General features: G+C 43.8%; 1 protein-coding gene across 2 annotated transcripts in view; it reads left to right on the forward strand.

Moving 5' to 3' along the window:
- The window catches only part of LOC138471859 (ficolin-2-like), a 522,856-nt gene that overhangs the window by 225,249 nt on the left and 279,863 nt on the right, over nt 1-17,744 (forward strand). For both annotated transcript variants that reach the window (XM_069609718.1, XM_069609717.1), the window contains exon 6: nt 8,572-8,607. In XM_069609718.1, coding sequence (XP_069465819.1) covers nt 8,572-8,607 — 36 coding nt within the window. The remainder of the gene's footprint in view (nt 1-8,571; nt 8,608-17,744) is intronic.

Below are 17,744 nucleotides of genomic sequence, written 5' to 3' on the forward strand. Positions count from 1 at the left end.
ACACTGCTACTGAATATGTTACAGCACACATGCAACATGTGCTTCAAAAATATGCTTGATCCCCGAAATGGCAGTTTGCTTTCCCTCAAAATGTGTTCTGTCTCTGCAGAGTCTGAGTAATGCCATCTACTTTCGCCCCTTGTTGGGTCATACACTATGGTACTTATTAGATATTATTTCACGCTTGGCAGCATGTACCAATGTATAAATTGTGTATTACGAAAAATTGGAATATCTGGTGTTTCGGTGATCCAATTTTCTAAATATGTCTTTTTTCATAAATTCCGAGCTAGGTCTCTGCCATTGCCAAACATGTACAAAATAAGAATGCACAATTTTGAAATATGCTTCCCTAAATCATAAAATCCATTGCAAAAAAACACTTTTTCAACGTTGTTTTTCTACATGAGAAAGTTCATGAAACTTGAAATTTTGTGAACTTTTGTGAACTTTTGTGGAACAGGTGAAACGTTACAAAGGAAAATGTTTGTTTCACTTTTCTATGGAATGTGTCATGTAGCCTTAACTACGGTGCCATATTGAATTATATACTTTCTTAAAAATATATTTCAGATTGCTCCATTAACATTTACAATACATTAACAATAGGCAGCAATTAACAGCTTGAGTAAAAGATGTTAAAATCAACAGGTATGGACCGTCCTCTTCCAGCAACTTTAATTAAAACAATCCTCATAATATTAGTTAGTCAGGTGGGTAGAAGCCACTCGTGTGAACTCTTATCCGTTAGCTAGCTTTGCCCAGTCTTAAGTTTAAGGCTGTGTTTATAAACCTCACCAAATTGGATAAGACCCGGGAATCCGCATGGTTGAACAGCAAGGACATGGTTTATTTGCATGATCTAATGTGATGACCCAGAAAGTATGGTTTTAATTTAACCACACTTTCCTCTCAGTTCGGTAGAACGGGCAGAACAGAAAGAAATAGAACACATCTTCATCAAACTCCATACCGTACTGGAATTTTTGTGAAACCGTCAGCCAGCTTGCCATTTTAGAAAGAGGGATTATATTTTCCTACTTGTAGTGGAATTAATTTTGCTAATCGGACCAAGACTTGTTGAGGTCTCCATTAAGTCCCAATACATGGTCAGGGAAGCCAAGGTTGCAATCATGTCTACATCCAAAACTAGAGCCCTCCTTCTGGACCAGGCTAACTGCCAGGCTATTATGCAAGTCTATGCAAAAAGGATGAGCATACTCGTCCATGGCACTTAAGGGGTTAATGGATAATTTAGCTTGTGCCAGATTGCCTTTGAATATGCCAGCCTCACTTACGGTCCCACCTACGGCTATGATATAATTCCAGAGCTTACTTCCCCCCATATATTAGATGTATTTATCCCTACACTCGGAGGCCTTCATATCCAGGAAAACCTCAATTACATTTGGGTTTCCGGGAGACCAGTTTTAGCTAGGTCTAGTACATCAAATGTCTAGTCTGTCCTAGAGATTCAATACTCCGTAGCCCTATCTCAATTCTAAGAGTAATGCTTGGGCAACCAGGAGGCAGACCCAATATTTGCCACAATAATTTATTCTGTACTGTATCCAGGAGGTTGCAGTTGTCACGGTCCCAGATTTCACTGCAGTAGAGCATCAGTGATGTCACCTTCCATTTAAAGACTTCAATCCATTTATCTGACCTAAGGGCTCCATATTGATAGAAACACCTCAGAAGCCCTTTGAGTCTGGCAGTTGCTCTCCCTGCCTGATATTTAATATGGGCCGTCCCAGGGCCAGTCCTTGTGAACCTCACACCTAGAAATACATAGGAGTTTACAGCTTCAATTGGTTCCACTTTTATTTTCTATCTATAGGGTCTCCCCTTTTTGCTGAAGTTCATGATTTTGGTTTTGGTTTTATTTAGTTTAAATGTGTGATTTTCTAAGCAGTTGTTGGCATAACAGAGCCCTTCATTAAGGCTGAGTGGGGTTAATGCCAACTGTGTCATCGCCATAAATGAGGGCGCTATAATCTTTATTCCTCAGCATGGGGGGGTTGCAAACCTTTTTATTTGTCCTTCGTGTTCAAAACCTGTCATGAAAAGAATAAACAACAACCACTGTATTGGTTACAAAATAAGGTTTATTCACTCAAGATCCGGCATACCTCACTGCTGTCATGGTACCCACATAACATATCTGAACCAATTTTAGCATTCCGGCAGCATCCCAATTGCATTGAACTTGCTCCACAGTGCGCACCTGTCGAAGGATTTGGCTGTTTTTCCAGATCATGGAATGCAGCATAAACAGAGCCACCCCTAAACCTGCAGTATTTGTCGATGATTGTACTCAAAATAAAGCAATGGTCTATAGTTGAGAATCAGTGCCTAAATCCCGCCTGTGATGGCTGCAAAATATTATTCCCAGCCACCTATTTTTCCAGCCTAACTAAGATGTACTTAGAATACATTTTTAATGTGATTTCCAGCAATGAGATTGGCCTATAACAATGGCCATCATCTGGGTACCCTTTTTGAATATTAGGACTATTATACCACACCTCCAGAGTGTCGGAACCTTGGAGACATCATTAACTGTCGCAACTAGTTTACTCATAATCGGAGCCCACCAGTTGGAGAACTCGAAGAAGATATCAAATGTCAGCCCATCCAGGAGCGTGGCTTTCCCTTTCTTCAACTGGTTGATTGCTGTTGCAAAATCTAATTTGGAAATGTGATATTGTTGTTGCTAGTGAGGCAGAGGTGGTCCTCCTCCCCATTCTTGTCATAAAATATCTTCTGGACATTTGACATCCACCTGTTTTGTGGACCATTCCCCTTTGGGGGTCCCCCCTTTTTTCCCAACCTTTAGCAAGCAGTTTCCAGAATAACTTGTGGTCCTTGGTCATTTCTGCCTGAGCTATAACATTCAATTGTTTCTCTACTTATTCCTTTTCAGGGGTGCTTTATATTCCTTATTCAAGTACAATTTTTGACCAGCTAAAAGAGCCCCACCACTGATTTCTTCGTCTAAGGCTTTTTTTCTGTCCCCTGCTTTGGGCATCATACCAAAAGGCTTGGGTAAGTTCATGGGGAACCTTCCTAGTGTGTGATTTCTGCCCTTCACATATTTTATCACGGATCGTGGCCACAAGCAGTTCAAAAGATGCCACATGATCTGCTGGTGACTGCGTGTTTTGAAGGAATATTTGGCACGGGTCATTAATGTCATCTGCATATAGACAGCTGACTATGTGATCTCTGTTTGGGTAAGCTGGATGGGGTGTATTCACCTTGAGATCAGGTTGTACTTCATGACCGAAGTGACTTAAAAATAACACCATAGGTGAGTGGTCACTCCGTACACGCACCTCCACTCGAAAGCCCTCCACCCGATTATACAGGTAGCAGTCAACAATCGTATAATCAATATTAGTATCAGGCGGGAGACAATCAGATTGTTACATGCAATCTGATTGGCCCTCGCTGGTGCTTTACCCGACTGAGAATCCCTCTAATCCTTTGCATCCCTGGCGGGGGTGTGTGGCAGCCCATCAGCCAATGAGGAGGCTAGAAACGGGGTACCCCCCTCCGAGCCACTGCACGGCAGGAGGCTGCCATCCTCTCCCGCCGGGGATTCAGGTAAGTGTTTTCTCCCTTCCCCTCATCCAAACAATCCCCTCCCCGGCCCTCCCAACCCCACTTACCTTCTCTTTGGTCCTTTTTCGGGAGTGAACACGCTGGGAACACTTCTGTCCCCAGCGCGTCTGCTCTCGATCCTTGACAGGCTGTCATAGAAAGGAAGAAGGGACTACGTCTAGTCCCTTATTTCCTTTCCATGGCAGCCATTTTATTTGTTTACACTTTTACTATTTTTGGAATGACAACGATGGAAAGGGAGAAGGGACTACAGGTCGTCCCTTCTCCCTTTCCATGGTGGCCATTTTCTTTGTTTGCTTTTTTACATTTATTTTGACTGGCCGTCATGGAAATGCAAAACGGACTCCATTTTCCCTTCCCCGGCAGCCATTTTTTTGAAATTTTCTTTTTTTCTGTTCCAAAACGCTGCAGCATTTTGGAACAGAAAAACAATGCTTTTAGTACCCCTGTCTTGAGGGCCAGGATACTAATAGCAAGAAGCCCCTCACCCCTCACTGCGGGGTCATTACCGAGCCCGGTAAAGCCCCAGGGCCTTTGTTAAGACCCTCGCATCACTCGGGTCTGTAACTATGGGCTGCCTCTGGGCATTACCTGACTCGGTAATGCCCCCGCGGCGAGGGGCTTATTGCTTAAGTGAAGGAGAAAAGGCTCCTACTAAAAGTGTGCCTTGGCAGTGTGTTAAACTAGTAGGTTGGCTAGATGTCTATCATTGCCGTTGGGTGTATTGAACGGCAGATTCCTCTTAAGTATACCACATGCATCTTCCAAAAACCTGACCTCATTATATCTTTCACAAGGGGGCCTAACTTGACATTCACGTCGCCCAGATACCAGGAGCTTGCCACTATTTCCACCTAAAGTGATATTGGCCAAAGAAATCCCTTGGATCCTCCAAGAGTGTGACCAGATTTTAATTTTTATAAAAATATCGAAGAAATTATTCAAAAGGGCTTGTGCTACTCTTCTTCTATCCACTATTAGAAAGATGGCACACCAGCGTAACCCAAGGATAGTGTGTGTCAGGTAGGGACAGTTAGAGCATCTCTCTGTCCTCCCTGAGACAATGTTGTCTAAACATGCAGGACTTACGCACTTTAGTCACACCCTTCTAATCTCACTCTGAATGTAGAGTGTACTGAGATGTGTATACTGTATGTTGATATGCATACATTAGATATTGAAATATACATGCTGTACAATGATTCATACATTGTATAATGAGATGTATGTACAGTTTATTTAGATGCACATATTGGATATTGCCATATATTACAGGGACTGCGGTAGCGCCCCTGTAGTTATGGTTAAGTTGCTCAACCCATGGAAAGAGCAGTTTTTGGGCGGTTTATAACTTTGGCACTGTTTGACGAATGTGCACACTTTGCAAAAAAAGTATAAGATCACCTCTGAATAATTTTGCAAAGTTTCATGCAGTTTTGTCAAGCGGGGGAACATTATAGCTGGGAGTCACCAAACTTTTGAACTCTGGATAGACATGAATGAAAAAAGATTTTGCCCACAGCTACAACCAAAACCGCTGGACGGATTTGCACCAAACATGCACGAGGAGCAGCGGCCTGGTCCTGAAAGCGTGTTTTTGCAAATTTGGTGTTAATCCGTCCATTAGATTTTTTTTAAATTCCCAAAATGTAAGTTAAAAAAATTAGTTATCTCTCCGTCCGACTTACTTTCTAGTTTGGTGTCTGCAGACGCCTCTGGGCCAATCAGAGAGCCCCAGACATTGCAGACATTGTATGCACCCGCTGATTGGTCAATTAAAAATGTGAGTTGCATCAAAACCTTTGAAACAGACTCCAAGTTGGAATTGTAAACTGTGCCAATAGTCTGCAGACATTGCGGTAAAAACATATTAAAAAAACACAACATTACACTTGTCCAACTAATGAAACCATCTCTCGGGAGGTGAGGGGTGATGAGGATGAGATGGGATATGTCCAGAAAAAGCACAAAGGACATTTTATGATACATACAATAGTTCATGAGAGCTCTCCTAATAACCCTTCATATGTTGCTAGCAACATTCTAAACAGAACACCTTGTAGGGACTTTTCATCAGAATTGATGTCATATGTGATGTCATCAGTGATGTCATCAATTATGCTATTTGTGATGTCAGCTTTGATGTCTTGGGTGTTAGTCTTACAGTGCATGGCGGTGGATCGAGTTATGGCTCCATAGATTATCATAACTGGTGATTTTCTTTGTTTTTTCAATTTTACTTTGTAACCATATTGTCCCTTTAACAAAGCTTTTTTCAATAATTTTCATAAGTTTGAATTAATGCACCTGAACCATAACATCCCTTTAACAACTTTTTTTCAGTGAATATATATATATAAATCGATGCACAGTATACATTGATTGCTTATTGAGAAGCATCTACTGTGGGCCTCATCACGAGTTGGGCTGTAGCCCATAAATGGGGGGGTAACGTTATCACTGCCGAATTAAGGGCTGGCCCTATCACGAGTTGGGTGCTAAATGCGCTGTTTTATCTCCAGCTTTTTTCTGGAGGTGAAAATCCCATTTAGCGCCGTGTTTTTGGTGGTATTACCGCTGGCTGTATTAGCACGCAGTATTAGTGCCGAAAATGCCCCATTGGATCCAATGGACTCAACAGAGAATTGGTATTTACCATTAACGCCCAACCTTTGATCTGGCGGTAATACCAACGGACAGGTGGGTGTTAACGCTGTTACAGTTGGGTGGTATTACAGCTGGGATACTGCCCAACTCTCGATGAGGCCCTGTATATTGATTGAACTGGCTCTTCAACCGTTACTTGGCACCTCTGGCTCACCTCATTTCTACCTTCTGTTCTAACTTTCAGTGTTATGCGGATGGCACTCAGCTCTCCTTCAGGCTCTGCTCAGCCTCTTCTCCTCTCTCACTCATTCTTGACTGTCTATCCGCGATTCAGGATTGGTGTGCCTCCAACAATCTCTGCCTTTATGGCAGTAAGACTGAGATCTTTCTCATTGGGACCCCTGCTGCTGCTTTCCCTCTTTCACTCTGGCCACCCACCCTGGGCCCTCTACCCTTACCTTTCTGTGAGGAGACAAACCTTGGGGTCATCTTCGACTCCACCCTCTCCTTCTCTCCTCACATCTCTAAGAGGTCACACTAGCAGCTGCACCTCCTCAGAGGTATTCTTCCTTTTCTCACTTTCCCCCAGAAGCTCACTGTCTCCAGAGCCCTGGTTCTCCCTAGGCTGGACTACTGCAACATCCTCTTTCTAAATCTGCCTGCCTCTACTCTTCGCCCTTTGCAACTAATCCGGAACAGGACTGTAAGACTTGTCCTTGGCCTCAAGCTCAGGGATTGTATCTCTCCAGCCCTGAAATCTGTCCACTGGCTCCCGGTGGATGCAAGGATCAAGTTCAAGACCCTCTGCATCATCCACAAGGCTTTCTGGGGCCGGGGACCACACTACAACCAACTCTCTCTTCCTAAGCATCGTCCTTCTCGAGCCCTCCGCTCATCCACCTCCAACTCTCTGAGGGTCAGACGCTTCTCCAGGCAGAGAGTGGGGGTATATCTCTGTCCTCAGCTGGGGCCTCCATCTGGAACAGCCTCCCTGCCTCTCTCAAACTTGAGCAGGACCACCAAAGGTTCCAGATAGCAACTCAAGACCTTCCTCTTCGCTTCCGCTTTCTCTCTCTCTCCCCCAGCTGATGCTCCTGTCTGCTGCGCCAACTGGTTACCTGCCAATTCACTGAACCTCACGGGCACTAGGCTCCTGCACCACCTGTAGCCCCTTGCACTGCCTCTGGGCCTCCCACCCGCTTAGGGACTGTATTTGCAACCCTTCAGTCTCCTGTCTCCCTGCACTTACTTGAGCCACCACCCTGGCAGCACTTACTGGGGTTTGCTACTGCAGTCTGACACCTCTCTGCCCCCGGCACTTCTCCTCTTCCCTCCCCCTTGCACTTGCACGATCTGAATGACACAAGGACTAGTAAGATCGTTTGTTTTGTCCTCCCTCTGTCTACCCTTCCTTGTCTTGTTGCGCCTAGAAATACTTGTGAGCAGGCATGATATAAATGACTTATAATACCATACCATAACTGAATACTTACTTTATGCATCGAAATGCACACAGTACAGGTTAAAATGCACCCATTGTATACTAAGCTCTGTTTGTTTCATAGTGAGATGTGAATCTTGAATGATGGTCCTAGCGCCCATGTAACTACTAACTCCTCACACACCCAGGACTATTGAATTAATCAGCCAAACACCACCCACAATATATAATTACATGTTGCAAAGTTAATGTTTAGGGTCGGACTGGGGCATACAATTGGCATGGGCATCAATGGAAAGTGCACTTCATTCCTTTTCTCACAAACTGTGTAGTACCCGTGGGGTGTTCAATAACTGGTTAGCCCTACCAGCTGCACAGCAAGTAACATCAAACTGACGCGCTTTTTCCAAAAAAACGATCCCACTTTCACCCAGAAATCTGGCCAGCACTAGCATGTTGGACCTGCTCTTAAGGCATTGCCCTATTGCCCAATAGGCCAGTCGGAGCCTGTTAACCTTAATAGTTTTGCATCTCTGCCAACGCAGCAATTCAGTGTACTGCCAGACTAGAGTCCAAGCGAAACACAGAACTGTACAGGTATGAACTCCCAAACCGTACCTACTAATGGCAGTTTCGCAATATACAAATGCTATGTAACATAACATAAGAGTTATTCCATGCACTAGAGACGACCCTTCTGTGGCTTCCATGCAGGGCGCAGGCCTTTGTATCTGGGCACGGCACATCTGTCGTCACCTTCTGCCAAATCATATCTCACAAACTTGCTTTGGGTCAATTCTCTTTGCCCTGTCACTTAATTCATGAACACTCTCATTTCAAAGTAGCACATATGTTTTCAATTTATGCAATTAACGTGTCTATTTGTTTTCTTACAGAGAAGAAGAATCTGGAAGATGTCCTCTGCAAGAATGGTAAATATGGTTCTAGGATCCTTTCTGTCAATGTGTGGGATTGGTTATCTCTCTGTCCAATAGGGATGCTGTTGCTCGGGTCGCCCGCTGTACCATGGCATCGGCAACCAGATGCTGCGCTGCTAAGTGAGCAGGGAACTGTCAGTGTGCCGTCACGTACAACAAAATGAGTCCAAAGCGAAAGCTGCATCTTACCATGTAACACACTGAGCCCCATCCAAATGTTTACAAATGCCAGTAGTGCCTCCAATCCTCTGGAAACAATGGAAGTAGGAGTTTGTTACCTACTTGTATGCTGCAGGAGCCACACATTTCACCGATGACTCCATACATCAATGCTCCTGCATATCGGGGGCTCCAAAGGACGAACCATGTTCGGAATCTTTCCTCCATCCTGGTGGCCCCAAACCTTATGTTATGTTATGCTGATGTATACCATGCACTGCTGCTGTTTTGATTTGATTTGAGGAATTTATAGCGCGCTCAGAACGGACCTAAGCGTATATTGACGCAGATGGCATTTCTTGCTTGAGAAAGCCAGCACAGAATGTATTCACAAGTATATTCAAAAACAGGATGGAACTCTAGTTATGACCCAATGACCCCGTTTTATTTGAACAAAAAGGTCTTTAGGGCCTTCCGAAAGTTAAGCAGAGAGTCTAATTTCCACATTTCCATAGGTAGACTATTCCAAAGTCTAGGACCATACACCGAGCATCTTCTGTCCCCTCTAGAAGTTTTAATGGTCTCCAAGGTGCTCACGTGGCTCTGTAAGGAAAAGTGGGATTGGCTTGGTTAGTGAGGAAGAGACTGATAGGATAGATAGTGTGCTCATCTGTTGATGTGTGTAGAATTAGGAGGAACAGCATTCTATGCATGTGAGGTTTCTGAGTGTGGTTTGTTTTGTGCACTGGCCTTGTTGTGCCTGGAAGGGCTTTGTCCAGTGGTTGAGTTGTTTGTGGTGTTGGCACAGGTTATTGGGTTTGTAGCTTGGTTAGAGAATGGTGTGCGGTTTGCATGTTTTGATGGGCCGATTCACTAGCCCTTTGGAAGTGTGTTGTAGGTGTGGGTTGTGTGAAAGAGAGAAGTGGTTGAATGTCAAATGAAGATAAGCAATGCCTTTGATAAAGCAATGCTATGCATGGAGAAATCCTGTGCTCTGAAGATCAACATGGTGAGAGAATATCCAAGTTTTATACACAATACCAACAAGAAGGTGAGAGTATGGAACAGTATATTTAGCGCCCAGATGCCCACCGGGTTGGGTGCGCTCTATAAATTGCAAAAATAAATAAATAAAAAAGTAACCACTGTGATCTGTGAATTCTGCCCATTATACAATGATGTGATGAGGGGCCAGCTCATGGTCTGACTGAAAGACAATGTCCATACAGCAAAACACAGCATGAAAGAGAAGTTGAGAAGGTGAGCTCAAGAGCCACATGTACCAAGGTCCACTTACTAGCTGAGAATAAAATCTGCACCATCGCTGCCCCTAACTTCTGAAGGAAAGCCTGCAGATCCAAATGGGACCCGAAGAAGCCAAAAGTAATCAAATCAAAAGTTGCTATCATCCAAAAGTAAGATGATGTGGACCCGTCAAACGATGGCACAATGGTGATGACCATGTATTGCTTAGGAGTAGGTACAAAAGGCCCCAAGAAGGCACCCGTCACAGAAGATGAAGTCCTCATTGCAGTGGTAGCTTTATGAATCCTCTTCGACTCAGCATTGCAATAAATCATCTCAAAAGAGCTGTATGTCCACAGATTTAGGTCTCTTGTAGAAACTCTTAAGCCTGAAGCTATTGACACAGGATACGCTTCAAGGTGCAACGTGGGATTACACGGGTACCAGTGCCATCCCCGTTTTCAGGGACCAACCAGCATGGGGGAAAGGTCTATGTGGCAAGGAATGGCGCTCCCCTCCAAAGCTGTCATTACCAGATGGCACTACATATCAAACTTGATCCGACGAGGATGGACAACATTTTGCAAATAGCAGAAGAACCTACTAAATAAGGCCATGGATACGTTTGTAGATGTATGTACAGAGGAACGAGGCTGCCTAAGGAACTTCCAGCATCAGATCAAACTGAAGAGAGGGGGAAATACCAGTTCTTCACAAGGGCTAACCCATACCCATCCCCCATACCCATCCTGAAAAGAGCCAAGCTTAAGCAATTACTGGACCACAAGGCAACATGTGGCAGTTTAGATCTCAGAATGGGTTCTCCCATTGTGCTGGTACAGAAAAAAGGGACAACCTTGACATGTGTGTGGATTTACAAAAGTTACGCTTGAAACATCGTCATAGATGCAGACTCGCTCCTCAACATAGAACTTCTTAGCCTCCAGGGTGTACACCACCTTCATCTCACCAGTAGGCATGTTTTGCTTCTTCAGCCTGCCCTTCCAGCTGGACTTGTCAGTCTCTGTTTTCCAAAGAGTTATGCAAAAGCTACTGGGTGGATTGAAGGGAGTAGGTGCTTCCAGGATGACATCTTAGTCTGCACCTCTTCCCCCAAGAAAGACAGGGAACACAAGGAAGTTATGCACTGAGCCCCCAACCTGCTACAAGAGAGTGGGATGAACCTCAACAAAGAATAATGCAAGACCTTCCAGAAGGGCATGAACTACCTTGGGCATGCTATAGGTACCCATGGCATCAAGCCTAAGGATAACCTCCTGCTTGCTATTAGTTCCTACTCCTTCCACCTCTCCCACAAAGACCTACATGAATTATGATGCACTGTGGGTCTCTGCAGAAAAGTATATGAACTCATTTACTTCTCACATGAGGCTTTGTACTCATGAAAGGGTACAGGCAAGTGGGAAGAAACACAGTAATGGCCTTCAATGACGTAAAAAGGCAGAAATTATCTGCCACACCATTGCACTCATTTCATACTCTAAGCTTTTCCCTCTTGATAGTCAATGGAAATGGCTATGGGCTGGTAGTGTTTCTGACTCAGGCGAGGAGTGGGGTGGCGGTGGACATAGCGTAGGCTTCTTGAGTCCTCCAGCCAACAGAGAGCACCTGCTCTGTCATAGAGAAGGAAAGCCTGGTGTGTGTCTGGGCGGTGGAGACATTTAGACAGAATGTATGGAGGGGGCATGCTTTCCCCTCAAAACAATCGCAAACCTCTAGTAGGCCTCCTTTCAAAACCAAGCAAAGATAAGATTTCACCCACACTAGTCACAGTTACCTCTAGACTGCAAGAGTACACCTTCATTGTAGCACATGCACCTGGGAGGGAGAATGGTCTGATGGATTGCCTTTCCTTAGTTTCCATAGAGGAAGAGGAGGGGACCACGTTAATCATAATATCCTTACTACTGAGGATTCCCACCAACGGGTGATCAGTCTTCCAGGGAGAAATGGAAGACTGCTTTTAAAGCAGATGCCAAGTTAGCCCAGATTCCCAAGTACGTGGCAAAGGTGTGGCCCTTGCTGAAGTTTTAGACAGGGGGCTTCTCCCATTCCAACAGATACAATAATAGCTTTTCCTTGAAGGTGGGCTCCTGCTTAGTGGGGACAACGTGACTGCACTGCTGGGTATGAGATGGGAATTATTGCAAAGCACTGACTCATGGCACTTTGGAACAAACGCTGCAAAGCAGCTCTTGCTCGGTGCCGACTGGTGGCGTGTCATGGACATGGATTTAGGCAGGATTGTGAGGGAATGCTCTGTGTGTGGCGGCATTGATATGGGGTTGAGGGTATGGAACCTGCCCATGCTCCCTGTGTAACTACCAGAGGTGGCCTGGGATACGGTTGGCATTGACTTGGGTGGCCACTTAGAATGTCTGCCTAATGGAAAGCATTTGCCATTGTACTCATGGACTATTATAGCAAGCGGATGTCTGTGAAATAACCAAATTTTAAAAAACGAATGGAGAAATGACTGAATTTTATTGTTTGAAAAACAAAAATTTGTTTTTGCACTTGTTTACTAAAGCGGGGGGTGCCCTCCCGTGTGCCCGCTGACCCCCTTACCAAAACTGATACCCTTAACTCACCCGCACTTATTATGTAGTTAAAATATATAAAAATCCCTACCAAATTCGAACAAAAAAACTCAGTAATTTCTGGCTTGTTTATTTTTATTTCGGCCATTTCTACGGATACCATAGCAAGTGGCCACTATAGGAAAGGCGGTCACCTTCTTGCAGACAGTGTTCAGAAAGGAAAGGGTGTCCTCAAGCATTAGTTTCAGATCTGTTGAAGGGAAATGGAGGCATTCCTAGTGGGGTGTGACATTTTATACATTTGGACAAATGTATAGCACCCTAGGAGAAATGGTCAATTTAAAAGTTTCAGGTACACAAGGAGACACAGAAGGCCAAAATCCGGGCTGGCAGACCTGGGGAGATGCTGCGGTGCTACTGATCCACTCACCATTCCAGCATTGGGGCCATCCCCTGCAAGGTCATGAGGAGTAGAAAGCTCCTAATAGGCTCAAACCTCTGGCCGCAGTCGTTGGTGCCCAAGGAGAAAAGGAAAAGTCATTGATAGTGCAGCGGAGAAGGATAGGGTACAAATCAAGCAAGTTGACAATAAAGAGTGGTATGACTCCTGCATTCTTAAACTTTAGAGGTTCTTGGGGGAAAGGGACTAGGCTAAGGTTAAGCTGCTTCTTTACCCGAGTACAGGCCAATTCAAGAAATTCTCTGAGCCTCTACGGGTGCTCAAGCTGAGAGGAACCTCCATTTTGGCAACTGTTGGTAGGGTGAGGAACAGCGACAGGCTGGTTCCATTACATGCTTAGACGAGGGCCAGGACCTCTCTCACACAAGTAGAGAAACGCATCAGGATGGGGAAGGTCCACAACAAGATTAAGGAAAGTCCAAGCTAGAGAGGGTGAAACCTATAGAAGAGTCAGCTTCAGGCCTGTGAGGTTATTTAGCACTCTACCCTCTCACAGAGAAGTGAGCCTTCCCGGGCAATGCTACGGGTTGTCCTCTCTATATCCCTCTTGGAGAGAATAAAAGTGTGGCATACTTTCTCTCCACCTCCCTCCCCCTGTGATGTTGTTTGATTACCTTTGTTCTAGAATGTTCTGATGCTCTGACATTCTATTTTGTAAACTTCTCCAGTATCAGTTGATCTGGGGAATCGTGGAGCGAGAGACCCTTCCCTGTGTTGCTGGCTCACTCATCAGGCATGGTTGCGCTGCTTTTTGTGCCGATCGCTTTGCTCGATGATCTGTGAGCATTCACAACAGATGTGTAGTGCTAACTAAATCAAACGATGGAACAAACAGCAGCACGCATTTTAATAAAGCAGTGTGTTTTCAATTGTTGTTATTAAAAAGTGTGCTACTGTTTGTAAAGGGAAATTGATGAGAGACTGTGTTGTTGATGCCTTCCCCTCGTCTGCTCCTCAGTGACACAAAACTATTCTTTGTACAATTGATGGGATTATTATTATTATTATTATTATTATTATTACCATCATTTTTATTGTGTTTAAACTGTGGCCATTGCAGGCTATTTTAGGCCATTAAAGAAACGTCATCAAAGGAAAGGTTTGAACTCAGGTCCCAGGCTGCCCCTTTTCTAAGTTGGGTGTTCAAACATCTACACCACCAATGCAGTGCTCATGAAGCCCATGAAAGCCCCAGGCCAAAACCTTGTTCAGGAGCTGTGTGGCTCGCCTCTAGTGCCTCACCTTGCAGAGAGTGGGGGGGTGCAGATAGTCTGTCCTTTGGACCATCAGCGATCAGCAAAAAAGAAAAGAAAAAGCTGGGGGTTGTTCGCTAAGATAAAGGATCTGATATCACTCCAAAGTGTTCAGCGCATCAGCCATGATTTCATATACCAATGACAAGTAATATATGTCAAATGTTTTTAATCCATTCGTTACATAAATGTCTTCATTTATCAATGATTCTACCAATAAGATTCATCTTGGAAGGATCTCCATATCTCTGAAATTGGTTTCTTGGTTTATTTGGTGTCGAGGCCCTTTACACAAACATTCTGCAAGAGGAAACTTTACTAATAGCAATGGAGTAATATTTAGAAACACACCCAGGTTGCCACAACATTCTGATATCCGTTATAGTGGAATGAACATGAATAGACCTTGCAGAAACATTTTTCTACTTAAATAACAACTTTTTAAATATACATATATTAAAAGGGTATCAGCGTGAGTGCCTTTTTGCCCCAGTTCTGTCTAACCTCTATATCGAAAACCTTCAAAAACGTTTTATCTGTGAGATCAATGAGACTTTTGAGGCCAAAATTACATTTTGGTACTGGTACATCCTTGAGATTTTTGTGGTCTGACTGAGTGACACTACAAGCGAGGTGTGTTCCACTGTTGGCTAAATACAAGAGACAGTAATTCGATTTTGGCTATAGTAAGCAATAAGACGAGACCACTGTTCCTGATCCTATATATTGCAAGTGATGGTAATAAGCAATACTATTTAGGAAACACACTGACCAAAACATCCTACGGCAGTAAAACACGTAGGCATCATATTGTTCTTGTCAAGTCACATATATTGACAATCATGAGGCAGATAATCTGTTGATTTCAATTTTATTTTTTGGCCAAAAGTGTTTTAATCACTAGAGATACCTACTAAGACTGTCTTCCACACCTTATGTCATCAACGTCTGTGATTTTCCCTTTCAATATGGTGGCCGTTGAGTACCATGGATGAGTACAGCTGCACATTCTAGTCATCAGCATTTTCCTGCAGTGAGTCTTCATGTACATGGAAATCAGATTCAGTTTAGACCGGCATTAAACTGTACATGGCATGCAGAGAAGAGCACAACAGAGCATGCACGAGTGGTTAGTGGAGGGGGAGGAGGTTGTAGTACCTTCCATTCACCCCCATACCTGTCATATTATGTTTGTGATCATGAATTCAACCAAACCTTCTATGTGTGTTTCCCTCTCAGAGAAATGTGGTCAATCTGAACAGGTATGTTTGGAGAGTACAGGCAGTAAAGGGTGACACTGTGCATAAATCCTGAATTGGCTCCTGAGGTCATTTTAATCATTCCTTTATTTTTTTAAAAGGAGCAATTCTATTTTCAGCACAAGAGTAGCCACTCTATATCCCATTGGGTCTGATTATGACTCTCCTGGTATTTCCTCATTGCCGGGCACAGGAAAATATAACTCCCCATTCCCATCTGAGTCCGATTGGACTCAATTGGAATGGGGAGGACGGATGCACCGGCATCATTCATGAATGGTGCCGGTGCATCCGTCAAGTTCTGCAAGTGGGTGCATTTCGGCAACTACTCGCAGAACTCTTGGTTTGCCGGTCCAGAAACAATGGTACCGGCAAGCGTACCGGTACCGTTGTTTCTGGCCCGACAAACTTACAATGGCCCGTATGTATTTATGTGTAGATGCTGTGTGATGGTGGGAGCAGAGATTTTCTGAAAACGTTTAGTGAATTGTGGTTCAAACTTCCATTAAGTGAAAAGTGAAGATCACAAACGTGTTTCTTGCGGTAAAGCTCTTTCCTGTGTTTCATGAATATATGTCACAAATGAGGTACTAAACGCCCCCAACTATGGGGACAAAATGACCAATGCTCTGCAGGAGAACAAGGATCAGTAGTGGCAAAACCTATTACTCAGCCCTCACACTTTTGCAAACAAACAGTGATCCCAGTCATAAAGGTAAAACAGGCACGGCCAAGAGTTATTCCTCCTTCTTCTTTTGTGGTTACGTGGTGTGATGAATCCAACAAATTGAACAAACAATAGGGAGGTATTATCGTGGGTGTCAATTATTCTTTTTTCTCGATTCCTAGAGTTGGTCTCAAACAAATAATAGACTGACCGCTCAACACCAAATCTTTATATAAAAGTAAAAACTACTTCTCAATTTTATTACACATATTAGCAAACATATTAATAGACACATAATGTTAATAGCATAAAACACTAAAATGCATGCATACAACCCAGAAATCTGATACAAAAATCAATCAAACATCAAATTGTATACATAGTTACACAATGAACATCATTTCCAGTATCACAATGAAATGGTTAACACTAGCGTGGATGTACTCAACACCCTTTGACATGCTGTGATGCTAGCCCAACTCATACAAGTTTCAGTCCACTTGAGCTTAAATCTGCCAGACATTCATCAGGGGCACAATGAATCCACTTGTATGCATCCTGCAATGGCTGGCAGTTATTTTCAACCCTCTATCTCCCTGGACTTCCCGAGGATCCCTAATGGGATAAAGACACACATTGTTAATACACAATGCTCGTCTTCTTACTAGATGTCACATTTCATCCTTCCCCCAAGAGTTAACAGCTATAATTACTCCTAATATACCTGGGTGGTGTTGCTGAATTAACTTCAATGGACCACCTGCAACCATTCATGTTGCTATATGCTGACTTCCCGACTTGAAAATGATCAGACTATATCTTGCTATGCTGGAAGAAATAAAACCACCATAATAGTTGTTGATTCATAAAAGACATACTATCACTACACCTTGACAGCGGACTGAAATATTACCTCTATGGGTTGTAGGAACTCTCTCTCTTCTTTAAAGCACTTTGTCTCTCAGTATTGTAAAAGCACTAACTAAAACAGATGGAAACACAGGGAGACATGGTATGGTATAGTGCCACTGATCATGAAAGTATTCTAAAGTATAGAGAAAATGTTTTGCACAGAATTGTACAAAATTGACTTACCTGGGATTGAGTGATGTCATCCTCTCCTCTAGGTTTGTATTCCAAGCATTGAATGGAACCTTGGTCATACAGAAACATTCTAAATATCGTGGAGGACCTGTAAGACATCCCAATCTCATGGCTAGTAAGACACCTACCTGTCTGCAAGGGCTGCAGTGGTTATTCTGTTTACAGTGCGGCCCGGGTTGAGACAGAATTGAGCCCCCCCCACCTCTGGCAGACAGTTAGGCGTCTTCCTATGCATGAGTTTGGGATGTCAGAGAATTGCTACTGCATTTCCTTTGGTGGAGATCATGAGCAAGAGTCTTACCAGCTCTTTTGTTTGTTCATTATATATGTTTCCCACGATGTAGGAAGGCATCATACCCCCATGTGATGTGAGATTGATGAATCCAATGAAGTCATCGCGGAATACCCGGGAGTGACCTCCTC

The sequence above is a fragment of the Ambystoma mexicanum genome, chromosome 8 (assembly GCF_040938575.1).
Source record: "Ambystoma mexicanum isolate Mex_15411 chromosome 8, UKY_AmexF1_1, whole genome shotgun sequence".
NCBI classification, from domain to species: domain Eukaryota; kingdom Metazoa; phylum Chordata; class Amphibia; order Caudata; family Ambystomatidae; genus Ambystoma; species Ambystoma mexicanum.